The sequence below is a fragment of the Sylvia atricapilla genome, chromosome 5 (assembly GCF_009819655.1).
Source record: "Sylvia atricapilla isolate bSylAtr1 chromosome 5, bSylAtr1.pri, whole genome shotgun sequence".
NCBI lineage: Eukaryota > Metazoa > Chordata > Aves > Passeriformes > Sylviidae > Sylvia > Sylvia atricapilla.
In genome coordinates, this window is record NC_089144.1 from 9182626 (window position 1) to 9203168 (window position 20543).

General features: G+C 38.6%; 1 protein-coding gene across 2 annotated transcripts in view; it reads right to left on the reverse strand.

Moving 5' to 3' along the window:
* Positions 1 to 20543, reverse strand: part of SLC2A13 (solute carrier family 2 member 13) — a 148128-nt gene that overhangs the window by 15790 nt on the left and 111795 nt on the right. For both annotated transcript variants that reach the window (XM_066318642.1, XM_066318641.1), the window contains exon 7: positions 14026 to 14151. In XM_066318642.1, coding sequence (XP_066174739.1) covers positions 14026 to 14151 — 126 coding nt within the window. The remainder of the gene's footprint in view (positions 1 to 14025; positions 14152 to 20543) is intronic.

Here is a 20543-nt window from a genome sequence, read left to right on the forward strand (position 1 = left end):
TGAAATGCTTAAAAATTGCTCCAATTTTCAAAGGAGACATGAAGCAAACAACAACAAAAAAGGAACAGAAAGATCATAAATATTGTGTCTTGATTTTGCAAAAAAGATATTTTTGCACTCTTTTCTGGAAAAGAATTTTAAAATATTTATATTTTATATCTCTATATTTTTATATAGAATATTTATACATAAAATACATTTATTTAAAATTAGCATTTAATAAAATATTTTAAATAAAATCCTCAACTATTTAAATATATTAATGCACAAACTGAGTGCACAGAGGTGCCATATACATCCACTTATATCCAAGTGTAAGAGTACACCAAACAAACAGCTAGCAGAAAACAACTTGGTTAACACCTGCTAATGCCTGGCAGGTTGAAATTGTAGCTGCAAATAAAAGGTATTCTCCAGTTAATAAGGCATGAAAAAAATGGGTTTATTATGTATAGCCAGAAGACTACTTTATGGCTTTTAACTGACAAATTCAGTGATACCAACAGCAGTAAATGAGAATTACAAGATGGAGAAAAAAATAACTGTGTATACAACAAGTAAACAAGAGTGCAATCTGATAATTATTTCTGGAGACATTCTTCATAAAGCTGAGTAAATAGTTTGAAGATATAATTTTAATTTTTTTTGTAAATAAAATGATTAAAAAATATTATTCTGAGGATTTTTTCTCAAATTGAAGTATGACTCAGTAGCTTGATATGCTGATATTTAGTGGCAGAAAATATTACTCAAAAACATCAGAGCAAGTTTCACTGGAATTTGACATCATACAAGGGTAAAGTTACAGCAAGGCAAGGGTAAAGGAGAAGCGAAGCCCACAGCTGCGAAGTGCTTTCATAACAAGACACAAAAATATATTTTTGCAATTTGAAACATAATTCTGTATGTTTACAAGCTAAAAAAGCCTACGAAAAAGCAACATTAAAAGAGTGAACCATTTCACATAAGGCTCTGAAGGCAACAGCAGGCAACTGTTGTGTTTGAAACTGTGACCTATTACCTAGTGCTTGAAGGAGTCGAAATGATCACAAGCAGATTTCTGCCCTTTTTCCACCGTCAAGGACACACTCCAATGGCTTACAGAAAATTTATATCTGTGTGCTTTAAAGATTGAGACCTTCAATAACTTTTCCTGCTTTTTCATATGTAGAATACACTTATTCAAAAAAATTAAAAATAGCCACAGAGTGTTTCGCAACCACTAAACTCTCTGACAGTTCATACTGAAATATTCTTAGCATGCATATAAACCTTAGGTTTATCCCTTCAGCATATCCTGTTCCTAAGGTTTGTGGCTCAATAAGCAATTGTGCCCAGTGGTCCACCTCTCATCACAACACTTTTATTTGTTCATGCCCTTGGACAACTCTACTAACCCTGAATTTTTTATTCTCTTTCAAGACAAGTTCTACTGTTTCTTGTAGCTTCCAAACTAAGGACGTTTTGAGAACCCCAAAATCTTTATAAATGCTTTATAAAAGGTGAGCTCCAGCAGAGTGTCCTCAGTAAGTCATGAAGCCTCCCAGATTAATGTGCTGTTCTTAAAACGTCTCTCAGCCAATCCTCAAAAGAAGAAAGATCCAGTAAGAAATAAAGGAACAGTTTAGTTCAGTTCTAATTCTCATACTGAGAGACTTCAGTTAACTGCTGCAGTTCTCACTATTTCTTTCTTTGAGGTATTATCAACTCTTGAAGAACTTCCTGGAGATGCAGAACAGCAAAGAATGTTTAGAAATTTGAGTAAATATGATGGAAGTGATACTACCCAACATTTTTGAAGCCTTTGCCATGATTGATACGTATTCTAGTATGACAGCAATATAAAAAAATATCATCAACCCACTGCATTCTACCAGATGGAGTGGAAAAGACTTCATTATGTGGTAGAGGGAAAGACTCACAATTTGGGTGCTACACTTTAATATTCATGTATTCATGTACAAGTCTGGATGGAGATGTGATGTGTGTGATGGGGCCGTGGCTCAGTGATGTGATTTGCACACAGAGTGACCAGTGGGACATAAGAATTCCTGCTCCCACCACCTTGGTGGCTTCCACAAAACATCCATTTAATTGTGTTCACTGCAATCAAGTACAAACTGAAAAGAAACATCTCATGGCACAGTAAGGGCACAGCCACGTGGCAAACCCTTGCAAGAAATGACATCTGGGAAAATGTAACTGCTCGTGAAGTAGATGCCATTTCACAAATCTAAACTATAAGCACAAAGCTGTCTCTGCATGACAACCAGCAAAAAGGTATCACAGAGACATTCTGGAAACAGAATGAGCTATTATTTCCCTCCTGGTAGCCATCATGGTTGAGAAAGGCTTGTGGACTCCCTGTGACCCCAGAATGTGCTTTAAAGGCTGTTTAGTGGCTTTCCTGTGGTTATACCGAAATAGTTCACTTTTGGAACAATCAGTTTCAGCAGTGAGCACGCACATCAGTCTGGCTTCATCCAGTCATTGCCAGCTTCCCCATCTTCTCTGAAAGGAGGGAGTGTTCATTAATGATTTGGCCATTTCTTCTGAAAGACAAACCTTTTGGGAATTTCAGAGGAGAACAGTAACTGGGAAGTGTCTGTCAGCCACCTTGGGGGCTGCCAGAGCTAACTTGTGCTGCCTGAGGCTTTCTAGCAAAAACCAGACAGATTTAGCCACTGTATTCCTGCCTACAGGCAGGCAGGCTGCATTCTGTTGGGGCACTTTCAGGACAAAAATGCTTATAAATGTTGGAGATTCCAGTATTTTTTGTTCAAGACAGACTGGCATTGAACATAGATAGGCTAGCTCAGTAAGAATTCTGTGCACAGACCCCTCGCTGTACCTCAGTGCTCCTGGTCTTTCCTGAACTGCAGCTGTTCTGCTGCTCCTGGTGGTTTGGTGGAAGTTCTGGGTCATCCCTGCTCTGCCATGCTTGAGAGCTTATGGATGGAGCACCAGACTGCAATCAAACTGCTGACAGAACTGGGGCAATAGGATAGGAGAACTTCTAGCTTTTCTTTCCAGATCTAAATCATTTAGTCTCCCCGACTGCAGCATTGACACTCAATAGTAAAGTTACTGAAACAAACTGTTCTGAAGATCATGATGTCAAATGCAGCACTTCGGAATTTCATGCAGGTTTCCATAAAATAAATATCCATATCCAAATGTTCAATCTCATTTATTTTTTCACCTGAATTTACATTTCATTTTCTTAATAATTGTAATATCCAAAGTTCTTTTGGTTATAACAGAAATATCAACCAGCTGCCTAATCACTGCAGAAATATCAGTTCTCCCAGCCTCTTTTGTATGCTATATAAAGACAGATGACTCCAATGAATGCTGGTGGGAAGGGCTGAGCATAGGGCTCAATAAAAGTAAGTATCACTATTTTAATATTAACTGAAGAATTTTAATTTTAATATTAACAGAACAGCATGCAAGAACTGCTGGCATGGCATAAGAAAGTCTGTTCTCTAAAACACAGGCAAAGACCAGCTCCAAAGGAACAAGAAGGAACCTTTTCTACTCCATTAGTCAAGGAACTACACGACAGCTCAAGGTAACAATTTTAGGCATCTGAAGTTGGTTTAAACAAATTCCATCCAGACTTGCTATTTTTACTTAAACTTACAAGTAACTTTTATTGATGCTTGTGCTGTCCACCATGTGCCCAGTGGTAGTGTCAAAGGAATGTCATCATGACAAAAGCATCCCTTGAGTTACAATTGTCAAAAGCATTTCCAAGACTGGAAATTAAAGACCAAAGAAATCAAGGTTGTTGCTGTGACTTAATATCAAGGTAACTCAGCACAAATATTCACTGGAAGTTTACCCTCCAAATGAAATAAGTTCTATATTACAATCCTTTTTTTTTTTTCCTCTGAATGCTTCCAAATGCTTTAAAAAATGATAAGGAGAAAAAAAAATGTATTGCTTTTAACTACCCCGAAGTTTTAGACCTACAGAGGTATGGTAAAAACTGCACTTTCATGTTGAAACCTGGTATGTGAAATTAGCAAGGAATGGCAAGATTTGATAGTTCAATTGAGAAAAGCAAAGCAAATCCCACCCAAACCCCAAACTCAAACCACAGATGGGATGTGGTGACACAATTCCAACACAACCTGGGTCTGCTCTGTGGCTGCAGACACACTGCTGAGGCTTTACAGACAGTTTATTGTTTATTCCAGGCAGCAGACCCTGTGCCTCCCAGCCAAACCAGGACTGATCAGGAACGATTTTCCATAGAGCTAATGGAATAGTTAATAGTTAATACCTTAAAAGTAATAGTTATATATATATTAGTAATAGTTAATACCTTAAAACCTCAGTTAACGACCAATTTCAGGGAATTGAAGAGGGAATAAAGTATCAATCCTTTGGAAATTTTTACTGAAACAAAAAGAAAACAGAGGGGAACTTTCTAGATTTCCCTTTCTTGTTGAATCTGAGACCAAAAACCACAAGGACAAGGAGTTTAAAATAGAAATCAATTTTATATGCATTAGCATGCCTTTTTAGCACTTCCCTGCTCTATTTAATTTCTAGCTACTGGCATACATATAAAGTTTACATTTCAATAGTTCTAACAATAACATTTTGACCACCATAACCTCCCATCTAAGTACTGAACTGTGACATTCGTTTCCTGTAACAGCAATTTAGACACAAATATTACATTTTAACTACTGCCAGCAACTGTTTGCTATCACAACTGAAATCTAATCAGACAATACTTGAGATCTTGCATTCGTTGTTTCAAATAGATGATGGAAGAATATTTTTAAAACAGAGCTTTTCCCTGATTCCAGTAGGTGGCAATAGATCTGCCCTAAAAAGCTCAGGGAAACCTGTTTCAGAAGGGGAATGAGGCACTGCATCCCCACCCATGCCTGCTGTACCGGGGAGGATCTGAATTAAATCACCCAACAGAGCTCTCCAAAGAAGATTCCTCTGCTGCCATCCCTAAAACTCACTGCAAATCATTAATGTTGTAACTGAAAATGGAGCCCTAAGGCTCTAAGAACACTCAAAACACGATAATTATTTCATGCCTGATTTGTGAGAGCGAGCACTTAACAGAGAGTGTTGCTCTGCTTTGGTTTGTGCAGGCAGGTGCAATACCCATGCCTACTCTAACGAATTTTATAAATGGTAAGTGGTTACATTATCTCTAGTTTATGAAATTTATGAACTTTGGGTACCAAAGTCTTCATTGTTATATGCAACTCAATAGTCTGGGATGTGACAGTCGAAGAACTCAGCAGAAATCAAAGTAATCATCTTTCATGGCCTCTGACATCTAAAAAGAGTTTTACATAAATAAGTGCTTTTGAACAATAGTTACTTTTCCAAGAAAATATGCTAAACAGGAACATAAGCCATCTGAATCACAGGTCTGAAGAACTAAATCATTGTGCAGAACCTCAAACTCATCCCTTATATTACCCATGCAAAGCTTAATGTGACAGCTGTGGAAAGCTACAGGACAAAAGGAAGACTCCTGCAAGGAGGAAGAAATGCCCAAAGTGCTGCTGATGAGAAGAATGACCTGTCACCTCACAGACTGCCCCCTTCCTAGCCTACACTAAGCAATGAGCTGAGTTAAAGTAAGGGCATGACTTCAAATCAAAGGAATCAATAATTCCAGTTCATCTTGTGCCAGTGAGGGATTGATGTTACTGCCTCCATTCTCAAGGAAATGAACCACACATGCAAACAGCACATACAGTTATTTCTATGACTTAAACTTATCAAACATATTGAGTTATTCAACAGTCCTACTGCAGAAATGTACTGATTAATTTTCCCTCAGTAGTAAAAAATATACTCTAAAATTTTCAGTTTTTTAATAAGGGAAGATACAAAAATTTTACTGTATCCAAAGTTGTGATTATTGAAGAATTACTTATGGAATAAAGGTATGTAAGATGTGGATTAGGGATGCTGTTAAAGGTACAAGCTGCTGTATGGAGGTCTGAGTTCAGCCCTGTTGAACGGTCATTTTCAGTAAAAATCCTCTACCCCATGGGTCTTTCCAAAATATTTTCTACCCTCCAAACAGAAAAAACTTAATTTTAGTAAATTCATTTCACAGTAAAAGCCTAAATGAATCTGCTGAGACAGCCTTCACTAATTATTTTTTATTTAAATTCAAACTTCAGAGCCAATAACCAAATAAATATGAAGAAACAACTATTGGAAATTCTCCCATCAGAAAAAAAAAAAAATCCACATGGGCCCAAATACGAGTCAGTCCTCCTTGGTTCCAAAGCAGAAGGGGAAATCCCCATGTCCCTCCCAGCAGCAGCTCCCTGCAGACTCCCACTCTGCCCCTCTCAGCCCCCTGGATGAGCAGAGCAGGGCACAGACCTCTCACAATCTGTCCCCCAGAAGATGAGCAGCTGGAGCAGCTAATTAGCAGCAGGCTCCTACGGGCAATAAAAGACTCTCTAAGGTACATTTCATAAGGGAGAGAGAGAAAAGCTGCAGGAATAATCCTCATACTCCAAGCACACTGATGAGAGACTGACAATTCTCTCGTGCACATTGGCATTTTTTTTCTCCTTCGCTTTCCTATCTTCTTTGTCAGCTAGGAGCAAACAAGCTTTTTAAACACGGAACAAGAGTATTTTCCTTTTAGCTCCCCTTCAGAGAATGATCAAATAAACCTGAAAGCTTGCTTCTTCAGCAGATGCGTATTTAAATTTTGAACGCCATACCATCTTCTTCTTTGGAGCACTTTTAAAACGAAAAGCATTGACTCAAACATTTTTCCATTTAAGTAACACAATTTTTCCAGACAGCACCATTTGATAGATAATGTTTTAGCTCAAAGGCCACTTTGGTTTTTATATTCCAATTACCATAATGCTACGAGCATCTGAAGTAGTTGTACCAAGTAACCTGAAGGGCAGTTGGCATTTCCCACCAGAATGCCTTTTCACTAGTAACCTGGAGTAAGATCCAGAAGCATGTTTAGCAGCAGAGTGCAATCAAAAGGAATGGGTAGAGAACAAATGTACAGATGATGTTTCAAACTAACCAGTAGTGCCTTAAAACCCTATTTTGCGCTGGCTGCCTCCAACAAATAAATTCTGTCTTCAGAACTAAAACTAAACATTTCCCAGTCAGAACACACTCACTTCATAACAAGGCTTTTCAAATATCCAGAATTTGCCACAGGTTGAGTAGAAATATTATGTTAGAGCTATTAATAGTAATTCCTAAGTACTTCTCTGAAAGGAATGCAAATAGTTTCAGTTTAGATTATCATGTTGCTCTGCTCACTATTTTAGACCTAAAATGCAGCTATAATATACAAAGTACCTTATTTCTACAGGCATTAAATTAAAATATAATTACGTTATAACAATAACTAAAAAAAGTCTTCCTTCTTTAGCAAGTTAAACAGTAAAAAAAAAAGACAAGACCATCTTCTCTTAAAGTTATAATAAAATTCCACCCTCAATTACTTAATTACACCCTTACGATATTTCAGTACATATATAGATTTCACCATCTTTATATATGCTTAAAAGGAGCTTATTATGGTTCTCACCTCCACCATGAAATAATTTCCTTCTAAAATAATTTTAAAATGTCATGTCTTAAAGATTTGAGCAGGAGGAGTGGCTGAAAGGATCTGAACATTAAAATTCCACTTATTTTACTACCTACTCCTGCACCACCAATAAGACAGGCTCATTAAGGATTAAGGACACAGTATTCTATATTACTTTATCCTTCCATTCTTCCTCTTTGCTCTTACCAGTTAGCAGAAATGGCTTTAAAATATGCACATGAGATTTCTTAAGTTCCTTTTCTACATCCCTTTTACAAATCACACTGGTATATGCAACCTTTGGACTGTGATTCCATGTCTGATAACCTCCTCCCAGGAAAGACCTCGTGCCTCAGAGTTCTGGCTGACAAAGGCTGTAATCAGTTTCAGATCTTCTTTTCATTTCTGTTTTGACACACCTCATTTATACATATTAGATATTACTGTGCAGAAGTACATACCCCTAATCAAACAGGACAAGTAAGATTGCACCTTGCCACCCAGCTGCTCCAGGTTTTCATACTTACTAGCACTGGGGAAGATACTCAGAATATAATTCTGCATACATCTTGATTTTGTTTTCTAAACAATATCTTTTCTTTTCTCGAGGCAGAGAGGAGGCATTTTATGTTCTGGTTCCTACTGAAGTTATGCATATTTCAATGTAGCCAACATTTACCATATTGTTCATCAAGAGATTTCTGTTTATAACTACTGGTTATAATCACAACTCTTCTGAGTGCTGCCAGCATACATGCAGATGTGAATATTCTCTTGATTCTGCTACTTCCTTGAATCATTTACTCCCTCTACTATTGTTTTTTACATGGTAAATATGAGAACCATAATCCTATGTATAACCTTCATCTATTGATCTGACAACTTGGTAAAGAGAAATACTAGTTTCTCTTCTAATTACTGCTGAGTTAACCATGAATTTTCAATGCAGACCCTTGTAGAAAGGTTTCAAATAATCATTTCAGCAATAAAATCTTCTACCAATACTTTCTGCATGACAAAACGAGCCACGTCTACCCATGGACAGCAGAGTGTTCAATTCCTGAAAGACTGCTCTGGGGCTAATCTTTCCATGGTAACAGCAAAGGTCTGTAATACTGCTTTCCATGATGTACTGAAAACAGATTCTAAGTCTTCAAATATGTAAATAAACACATACATTCTTTTTCCATTAGTGAAGCAGTCACAGGAACTTTTACAAATGTATCTGTCACAATGCAAAACAAGTGTAATGAACTTACACGCCTGTCTTTATCTACAAGGGGGAAGAGTAACATGGTATTGTTAGAAAAATCTAATGTTCTTACAAAGAAAAAATATTCTAATAATTTTAAGAGTCTCATCTGCTATGCATTAGACAACAGGCAGCGCTGCATGAATGTAAAGCTCCCCAGAATGCTCTCGAGGCTGTGACAGACACTGGCATGTCCCCTGTTGGACATAAACCAATCTGTTGTCTGAGAATCCAGCTAATGAACTCCCATGAATTCATTGTTTTCTAACCAGTGGAATTTTTTTCTAACCACGCTAACTAGCTAGCGCCCAGGCTGGAATGCCAAGGTCATTAGGCACACTCCCAAAGCTGGGAAGGAGGGTTTGACTGCCTGCCTGACTCACTTCACCTCACTGCACAGGTGATTTAAACCCACTTCTCCCCCAAACATGTTTCCAAGACACATTTAAACCCCTCAGCAAACTAGCAGATGTGAGCAACAGGCACACAGTGAAACACAACAGCATTGCTGAGCATCTGTAAACATGCCATTAATTTTACATGGAAGGAAGATATGCAGGAGATCCCTGGCTTGAGGAAAACAGAGCTTCCCAAAGACAGAGCTCTTCTGCACTCTCGCCTTTGCACTGAGTGCCCGTAGAGAGGGGAGTGCTTTTTTAGACTGAGAAAGGCAGGATTCTCCATGAAACATTCAACTCCCTCGGCAGGGAGATGTTCCTTTAACAAAGTTAATAAAAATGGCTGAAAAAAGCAAATCACTCAGCTCTTCTCTCTTTATAGATTTCTGTTCCCAATCGTTCTCCTTCGGGGACTGTGGAGACCTGCCAGCTAATTTTGTGGACAGGATGGCTTCTAGGCTTGTCTCTGATCTGATGATGATGTTATTATTTCTTCATAATTGTTTACTGTATAAAATCAACATCATTCTCTCCAGAGGAAGATTGCTCAGAGTTGCTCATGAGAGCGTTTTAGCTCAGTTGTGGGCCTGCTGTCGTCTTGACAACATACTCATGTCAAGGTTAATGTCACATCAAGGCACTGTAAGTACCTCCTTCCCTTGCAGTTATTCTTTCAACTGTAAGGGTAGTAATGCAATTTAAAGTTGCTTAATTCTTGGCTGACCTTTAGGAGTATTCCAATTACATAGAGAAATTTAAAGAGGGAAATTTCTCTCAGTATTGTGGGAGTAATTGTAATTTTAGGGGAAAACCCTAAGTTTTGCTTTGTGTTCAGAAAGCACAGCACTGAAAGCAATCACCTCTACATTTTGTCCTAGCTGAGAGAAGGACTCTGCCCATGACCTCTGCTGTGCCACCTGAGCTTCATATTGGAACCTTCCCATTGTATCCCCATTTGTACATGTGAGATAATGCTTTTTATTAAGTCCACGGGGATTTCATAATTCAATGTTCATGAAGAACAGAACTGCAAGGCTTTCTGTGCTACTGCTAAGTGCAAAACTTCCCTAAATCTTGGAAAACAGAGTCTCAATGCAGAACCATGAGACCACACTGAAAGAAAAGATACAGCTCTTCTTCTTTTACTATGAAGTAAATAATTGAAGAATATTCTTGCTCACTGTCTTTTGAACCATCCTTTCCGTATCCCTGGGTAGAGCTGGAGGCAGCAAGATTTTCATGTCAACAGCTATTTTGTAAACTGGTTCAGAAATACCAAGGGGAGCAAAGCACCTGCCTGTGCTGGTGCCCTGGGCAAGACACTCCTCTCTGTTATTCTAATACCAGTTGCGCTTATGTAACTGATTAAATAATGAAAAATACATCTCTCCTGCTTGTGGTACATGCATGATGTTACAGGCACACCCACTGCACAGTACCCATGCTGCTTAAGCTCAGACTTGGATTCAGTCAGATTTGTTCTTGCACAGTCCCTCTCTCCCCCAGGGCCACTGCCAGTCATCAAATTCCCAACATTCAACAGAACCCAAACGCCATATTCTTCTTGAAAAATATGTGGATGCTTTAATTGTCTCCCTGGGTTTCTATGACAACCACAGCAACACAAACAGCCTTGCTGGCAGCCACAGGAGACTGAAATCTCTGCTCTCTTCCCTCCCCTCCCCAGAAGTTCTCAATGTAGAACATACTGTAACCAAATAAATGGAATTAACAACAGAGGTGGTATCTAGTACACCTGGCTGGCACTGGGGAAATGTCCTGGAAATAAAATGCATTACAGTATTTTATGGTAACAGTCGAAGCATTGCCATCTACATCAGTGTTATCAAAGTACCTTGGGACCAACGGTGAAAAGCAGTGCAAAGCTATAAATACATAAACAGGACTTTTCTATATCAGCCTGCACGGCTGCAGAGAGCTTTAAAAAATATATAATAAGGCCTTCTCTGTTAGTGCTTCTGAGCACCTCTCACCTTGGTGGTAGTTACACATCAGGAACATATAAGCCCCTGAGTAAATGTCAAAGACAGTTTGGGTTCTGATGGCTGCAGCTCCCAACTTTGCAGCAGGAAAATCATAAACAAGATGTGATCACAGCAGCAGTAAAATGCTCTGCAGGGCACTGTCAGCCTGAGCCCAGGAGAAGCTGTTCCTCTAACTCCTGCATCAGCATCGTAAGAGCTGCTGCTTCTGCTAATGCTCAGGCATCTGAGGTCCAACAAGTCCCAAACACATAGATCAGGTATTTCTTCTCTCCTGAGCAAAATTAATGACAAAATAGGTTTTCCATGAGCCAAGTGTAACCCTGGAGGTTTTAAGCCATTCAAACTCATTCATCTAATACTGGGTGGCATGAAGCCACCAGAACACACAAGAGTTACAAAAGAGGCCACGGATAATTAGGGCTATCAGCTGTCCAGAGCTCACAAAACCATCTTTCAAATTAATACACTACTTTCTGATCACCATAATGCTGTGTATTTTTAAAGTAATTTCCCTTGTATGTCTAGTTTGTGACAAAGTAACTTTGTGAAAGGATGGGCTGCAATTTCCCTCACCAGTGCTGTTAGTTTTTCTCAGGCACTTGTTCTCCCAGTGCTGCCAGGGAGATACAGATGCCTCTGGCTGCTCTGAGACACAACCAGGGATGTAAGCACACTGTTTTCCCTGCAGCAATCCTCCCCTGGCAGGGAAATCCTATGGCTTTGTGGGACTGAATTTGGCTGTAAAGCCAACTCAGGATTCAAGCAAACGGAGCTGGGGAGTGGCATGTGAATGTGAACCCTTGGAAACAAAAATCTATTGGAATTCCCCTAGGTCAGCAGGCAGAAATACACGGATCTGTGAGGAGGATGAGCAGAAGGAAAAGGAGAAGGCAAAATGCTTCCCTCTTGCACAGGGCTTAGAAGGCACAGAAGACGCCGCTTGACATTTCACAGCTTGAAGGATCAGCTTTTTGAAAACTGCCTAATTACACAGAGCAGGTGGAGGCAAGAGAGAAATTAACGAAATAAACACTAGAAATGGTGATGAATATTTAGAAAAAGAAATGTGGGTATTTTATTGGCTTTCCTTCTTAGGGCAGGTGACTACCGATATAACATATGTAAAATACTTTCATTTCCTCGTGAAGGTTTTTAAGCAGGTCCTCATGCTGTGGAATTCGTGCACATGGAAAGACTGCATTTTGCAACACGAAAAGGAAATATTTCTTCTACCCTATCTAATTTGCTCCAATAGTTTGTACAGCAAAGAGTCTATGTGAGACTGAATCATGAATATGAAAAAATTGCTTATGCCCACATTTACTGTGCTAAACAATCGCACTGGCTAATGAAATAAAGTTTAATTTTATCTATCAACTATTTATAACAAGTTTTTGTTTGCATGTATGCCTTTGTTTATTCTAGTGTGATTCTGCTAATTACAAACAAGTTACTTGAAACCACAGCATATAGGAAATGAATGTTGACTTGGAATATAAAAAGGCATCTGTTAACCTTACAAATCTGAGCCCACATGATGCAGATCACATCAGGGTAACAGGCAATATGCAAAGTATGTTCCAAAATGTAACATTGAAGTTATTCAGAGAACAAGCAGGTCAGATGAGATTTTGTAGTTTTCACAGTTATTTATTAACTGTAATAGCCCCAAAATTATCACATTACTTTTAAATTAGGATTACAAAAAAATATAAGCTTCTCTCTTCTGTACCTGGAATTAATTACTAGGCCTAATGGTACTGAAATCAAAATGAGGGCAATTTTAGAGTAATTTTAAATTAATGATGCTACAATTAGGAGATATTTTCATACTTTTCAACCTCTGTCCAATATGACTCAGTGCCACTAAGACAGTTTGGTTTAATTCTAAGAAATATGCATGAAAGAAAAAAAAAACAACACAAAAAGAGGCCCAAACCACCACACAAACCTTTGCCTATTCCCTAAGAATGTTCATGGTGTGTGGGTGGCTGAGATGAATTATGTTGAGGTGGTTTTATCAGAAGTAATTACATAATTCCCCTGTGCCTCTGAACCATTCTAAACCCTAATCCAAGCCCTAATCATTACTAAAGTATTCATAAAGCCTCTACAAGACAATGTTCCAACTCACAAAGCTATTCCTTAGGAATAGTCAGTACTTCAGAAAACTTCAAAGTTGCTGTGACTTCACAGGAAATTTTTGTGTTGCTTTAGAAAGAGGTGTGATATATTTTGCAGTGACACCTATGAATGCACACGTTTTTACACTCAAGTGCAACATATGGCATGATATCCCTTTCAGGCACAGAACCACAGAAATCTGTGGCCAAACCCCATGCTTTTGACAATTTGAACTTTTCAGATTTTGCTGATTTTAGTTTATTCAGCTGAGCTAATTGTTTCCTTGGTAGGCCAACATTAAAAGTGTGGTTTAATTAACACATTTTAAAAGAAAATTAATTTAGAGGGTTTTAAGTACGTAACTGGGGAATATGCCACTTCGAATGAATGAAAAACATTAAGGAAAGGTAATTTTCCTCATTTCTAGTGTGCTTTTGCCATGCTTCCTAAGTGACAGTCTACACCAAAAGGGCTGCACACATCAGGGTCAAGGTTTTAATTTATTTTTAGGAAGTAATCACCCATTTTTGACAATGCCAAGTTATTTTCTTCTTCCTGAACATATTAAGAATTGAACACTTTTCATAAAAGAAAAATTGTTCTCAATAGCACAAAATTCACTCTCTGTAGAGCACAAGGCTATAAAAATCTTGACAAGTGACATACCTGCCCCAAGCTGCTTTCATTGTAGAATCTTTATCAACAGGAATGCATGAAGACTCAACCACACTTGATTTATTCAATTTGTAGCAGAGACCACAGTCTGGATCTAACATACATCCATTGCAATAACTGAAAGAGAAAAAAAAATAAATACTTAAGCAACACTTCAGTCATTTGTGGATGTCAAAACCAACAGCATCTTCTGATAAGTCTTGGAATGCACATAGTTAAGTTGTCAAGTGTTGGAAACAAGACAAATAGATTCTCCAAAAAGTATCACATATTGCTTTCACCCTTTCCTGTAACATATTTTGGTAGCCCATCTGCATCCACCCTGTGACACCTGATCAGGTTATAGGAGAATTCATTCGTAGAATAAATTTTAATTGAAAAAAGACAGACTGCAGTTGGAGAAAAAGAATCATCATAGAATCACAGAATGGTTAGAGGTGAAAGAAACCTTAAAGACCATCTAGTTCCAACACCCCCTGCCATGGGCTGGGGCACCTTCCACTAGATCAGGTTGCTCAGAGCCTGATCCAACCTGGCCTGAGTTCCAGAGATGGGTCATCCAAAAGTTCCTTGGGCAACTGCAGCAGTACCTTACCACCTTCACCATTAAAGGCTTTCTTCCTAAGATCTAAATGCTCTATTTCAGTTTGAAGTCATTGCCCCATGTCCTATCATACATCATCCCTAATAACCTAGAGTTGGGCATCTATAGCTGGGAGTCAGCCAGAGATCATAATACCACACAAGCAAACTCAGCACCTAAATTTCCAGTACATTTGATGGAAGGAGCCATTATGTCAATGGAGGCAATTCACATACAGGCATCTAGTGCCCAAAAATATCCCATCTGCCCCTTACCTGTCACTGCAGAGTGAGCAGTACTCTTGGAGATTATCCCCATGCATCACACTTGCCAGCTCCTGGGGGTCTCAGTAAGCATGAAATGCTAACATTCAGGCAAAGTTTCCTCAATGCCATTCTGTTAGTTGCTCAAGTGACTAGACAGCAAAACTGTTCTCTAGATATCCCTGGCTGCACTGACCACATCTCCATTGTCTCCACTGGCAGCCTAGACACCAAGGGCCCCAGAGGCACTTCCTTCACTGAGGAGTCAGTCTAAAATGTGTCTCTAAAATCTGACAGATGGGGATACAGGTATGTGAGCTACAGTGGCATTCCAAAGCTGCCCACACAGTGTAACCCACCTGAAAGCTGCTGGCACAAAGCCTTGCAAACACTCACTAATTGCTCCTGTGATTAAATGATACAGGTATTTATCTTCCCGGGAAGCCATTTCAGATTCAGACACACATTTTCACCTGGAAAGCCCATGATATATCTAAGGGATAACTTTAGGCAGTAAAAATAGAAAAATTAGGAACTGGAAAACATCAAGTCTGGAAATTTGAAAATAAAATTCAACTTTGAAATGCAACATCTGGAAACATACAAATAGGGTGACCAAAGTAGGTTTAACATCCACTCCTGTAACAACAAAATCAAGGTGGTAATTTTTCCTGAGTGTGTATCTGTATCACAACAAGGACTTCGTAAATTAAGGAATATACTGCTTAAACTACTTTATCATTATGAGAAAAAGTAAAAGTAACTGTAAAACAAAGCCTCAAGAAACTAAAACAGTAAAGCAGATTATATGGATATAAAAAGTCTGAAAGTTTATGCTTAAAATCCAGTTATTCAAACTCTTGTATTATAATGTTTCTAAAAGAATTGTAAGGTCAACTCACATAGCAGACAGCAAAAAAAGGGCCTTGCACTGTGTTAAGACAATGTACCTATTTGGATTTTCCTACTTCTCCAAAGTTTCAGAAAAGTGTGCTCTTTGCCATTGTGTTTTTCCTAAATTATTAAATTACTACAGAATTTCTATGTTGTCTACATTTAGAATATAAATCTATTTGAAACACACATTCCTCTGCTTAACTGATTGGTCAAATTCCAGTCTAAACAGTGTGGGGTTTTTTAATTAGGAAAGCTGCATTAAATCTGATCTTGATTGAGATATAAATTGCAGAAAATATTTTTACATTGGAGATGAATCAAAACTTTCAGATAAAATTCAATCATTTTATCTAACTATAGTAAACATTTCTTCTCTTGCCAAGATAAATGAGAAAATTGAAATTCTGCAATTAGCAATTTTCAAAGGAAAGGACAACAGCACTATTACAGTAGTGAGACTTTGTTGCATTTTGTTACATTGATATTAGTACGTCAATGGGTGGTAACCAAAAGAGTCAGAAGACTGTAACTGAATAAAAACATTTTTATAAATCAGAAATGTATTCAAGTATGCAAAAATAATTCAAAAATATATATATACAAGAGCTTCTTTACATTGAAAAAAATCTCATTATATCAAATAGGATTTCTGATATATGATTTTCAAACTCTAGAACATTTTCCACTGAAATGATGTTATCAAACATGAATTTCTAAAAAGACACAGCGATTAGTGTCATCTTTATGGTGTTGCCAGCAGAGGACAGGACAGGGACTGATGTCTTGGGAAGGCTGACCTGGAACAGAGACTAGACAGTGCTAAGAGAATAAAGCAGGTACTTATCAAAAGACCCTAAAGGAAACACCTTGGTCAGTACAAGAGCCTGGCCAGGGCTACGTCCAAGACAGACCCAAAATGGTCACAAAAGTGGACAACAGCTCACAGGGTCTTACACTTTTGTAAGTTTTGGTCCATTTGCATATTGGGGTTTAATTGTTCAATTACAGCTTCAGATTATGAAGTCCCAACCTTCTTGTTTCTCTCTTCAGTCCACCGTTGTTTGTGCTTTTGGGCCTGAAAACTTGTAACAGTTGTTCTTGGTCTTCATCGGGAAAAGGATTTGTTTTGTCTGCCTATTCTGTGAAGAGAGCTTACTAACCCTCAATATGAGGCTCAGAACTGCACCCCTAGGCAGCACAGAATCTAAAAAACATGAAAGCTGAAACTTAAGGCATCAGGACACCTCCTGGTTTCCCTCAGTGTCCTCACAAGAATCAATGCAGAGATGAACAGCGGAGCTGAATGTGCACTGTCTGTTCCACCCTGCTGGGTAACTCCATGTAACCTCATGGAGTGCTGGGTATCAGTAACCAGCCAAGTGGGAAGCACAAGATATCTTATTTATTCCTCCCTCCCATCCAGAAAAAAAATTGAGAGATTTGCAGTGTCTGTCTGCTTGGCTGCTAGTTCAGCTGATCCTCTGGCTTTCTTGGATATTGTAGAATAATTTAGTTTGGGAAGGACCTTAAACACCATCAAATCCAACTGGTCTTCCTGTTGACATTCAGCATAATAAAGGCTGCTGGATTTCATGTCTTGCCAAATGTCAGAGGTTATACAGAGTTACCCATAACAATTTAAATAACTTAAAATTATTATTTTCCATGTCTTTTCTGAAGTTTGTCTTTCAGATTGAACAGTTAAATAACAGCTCTTTATAAATCCTTTAGGTCTGGGCTAGGATTTCCTGTCATTACCTTACAGTGAGTTCATACAATCAGACTCTGACTTCAGATTTTAGAGATAAGACTGATTTATGCCAGAGGAAACACAGAAATCCAACACACAAGACCCAAAGCCATTTCAAATCTAACTCCCAGCAGACTAAGAGTAGGCAGTTGCTATTCAGAACATTTAACATTCTTCTGTGCCCTGTTTTATCACTGATATAAAATTTTATGTTGCCTTTGATGAGGTACATGGTCACTGCTTTTTCCAAAATGAAGACCAGTGTCTTTTTCTCCAAAATCCAGCATATACATATTACAATTGCTTCATAACACAATAAAGAAATCTCTACTAGTTACTAAGTCTAATGATAACAGAAGATGAAGCATAAAATAAGCGAGGAAGATTTTTTTTCAAAGAAGCAGTTAAAAAACCAAAGATACCATGTGCTGAGGCTGCTTACTCTAGAAATAAAATATATAGTAGTTTCAGGTTTATGCTCTTCTTCCTCTAGCCACATTATTATTTGCTAAAATATTTAAGCAGTTCGAAATTGAGCACAGATTCTGACATACATGCTCATAGCAATATAAATAATCCAGGATATAGAATATACTAGGAAAAGAAATGCACAATTTAATACTTACTGACATGAAACTATCTCCTACAGAGCTTATTCCTGTCCTCAGAAGTACCTTGTCAGTCTTATCAATATATATGTATTGAAATATATGTCAGAAGATGAATCTTTAAAAATATTGGCAAATTTTCAAATCCACATCAGTTATGGCCTTGAGAGTTCTATATAAGAATACTTACTCCCAGATGTCTTGGTATGAAAGGAAATTTGCTTCCAATTATAAACAGGAGATATGCTTCCTCTAGTTATCATGAAACATTTGTATTTGTGCTAAGTTTATGAGCTTGTGTCTTGAAAACAAGTTCATCTGTGAAAAGCCAGTTCAAAACTCCCAGGCAGGGTGGTTGTCTGTAAGACTGACAATTGAAGATTGAAATACCTGAGAGAGATTATTTGATTTTGATGAAACCAGGCAGCAGAAAGGTTTTAGAATGAGCCTGTTTCACTCCCTGCCTGCCAGCTGGGCTCCTAGGCAACCCAAGGAGAAGGCAAGTGTCTAGACTTCAGATGCTTCAGCCTATGAGGCAGAATAACAACAACCAGGACTCTCAGGCTCCAGAAGTCCAAAAATGCCCAGCTTCTCTGCAGATCAGTGGCATGAAGTCAACAGAACAAAGCAGCCTGGCCTCTCAGTTTATGGGGAACTGCCATGGAATGGGATTTCTGGGTTCCTGCTTAAACAACCCAGCATATTTACTGAGGAGATGACAGACTGTTAGCAGAGTAGATATCCCCAGACCTGTGATTCCTCACTGATTCTGGCAACACACGTCCTCTTCATCCAACCACACAGGAGTAACTGATATCTAGAAAGACTGACAGCACCAATTTTGAGAGCCTTTCACAGCAATTTCTTGCCAGCCTGAGCAGCAGCAACTTTCAGAACGCTCTGCTCTGGATCAGCCTGCCTGATTAACTGTTCCTGAGGTTAGAGGTTGATCACAAAGCCACGATGCCATCGGGTCTCACAGAGATCTTACAGTACATGCCTGAATTACTAATTGACTAGCTGTGTACATTTTCCTTGATACCAAAATTACTGGTATTTTTCTTTCTAACAGTGCAGTTTACTAGGCTCTAATGCAGTCTCTAAAAATATTGAATAAAATCTCTGACCTGCCAAAGCGACTCTCCAGCTGCTGCTGAAAGGTTCATAAATGCTTTTCCCTCCTACTTAGAATACTCCATAGTTATGTTTGTTTCATCATTTCATTTTGTAGTTTAAATTTGCAAAATGACCTTGTAAGTAATGTCTCTCCTACAATACTCAGCAGTCTTGTAACTTGAGCTGCAAGCTTTATCTTGACCCTTTTTGTTGTGATTTAGCACTAAAAGATCTTTGCCCAGTGCCTTTGCTCTGCAAGTACCATTTCTCTTTTTCTCACGCTACTTGGATCTTTTCAAGCTGAACCTCAATTCAAAACATTTCATCAATTTTCATTTTTGCCACACTTCAAAGAACTTTCACCTTTGCTTTCCATATTCTGTTATCCAATTACAAAATGTATCAGTATGTTCTATTGTCCAGCTACAGGAATGCAAACTGAACCTGATAAAGTATTCTGGACTGTGTAACTGTACAGAATGTAGCACCTGTTTTCGTAATAGTCTACTGCATGAGTAGCAGAACAGCCACTCACTATCAAAACATCCTCAAATACAGATGTTTTTTGTGGACAGACTCTTTCCACTTCTTTCAGATTCATCATTCACACTGAGTACATGCTGCAGAATCAGCCTGAGTATGTGAAGAAGGCTTTTTATGGGAAAATCTGACAGATCTGCCACATGCAAGTTGGACCTGATGATCCTTATGGGTCCCTTCCAACCTGAGATATATACAAGACATTTTGCTCATGTCCTGTCTTGTCTACAGAGTAAATTTGACTGTTGTGAGTTTTTTTAACCCACTGCTCCTGCTCTTAAACCAGCACAATGATGCAAATACTCATATTCCTGAAGTCGGTTTTCCTCACAGAACTGCAGGAACAATAAAAACTGTGTCAGGCAGGAAAGGCTCAATGTAGGTACAGGAGGGTCTTGCAGTACCTACTGTGGATTAGCACATTCCACTCAGAGAGAATATAAGCTACAAATCATTGCAGGCTGGAAGGAATGTCACTTTGTGCTGCTTTCTCCTATTTCCAGCTTGCTGTTTGTGACACTGGAAGCATGATCCTAAACCAAGTGGATCTTTTATCCAACCCTCAGGTTACTCTTTGCCCTCAAGGTTGGCTGTGTACACAGTCTCTGCCTGGTTTAGCATGCAGTGTAGTTCCTTTCCATCTCCTTACAGAACAGGCTGGGATCAAGCTTTCCTTGCTTGTACTCTCTCTACAAGAGAGTTCTTGTACTCTCTCTACAAGACAATGTCTCTTCTCCAGCCTCGACCAAAAG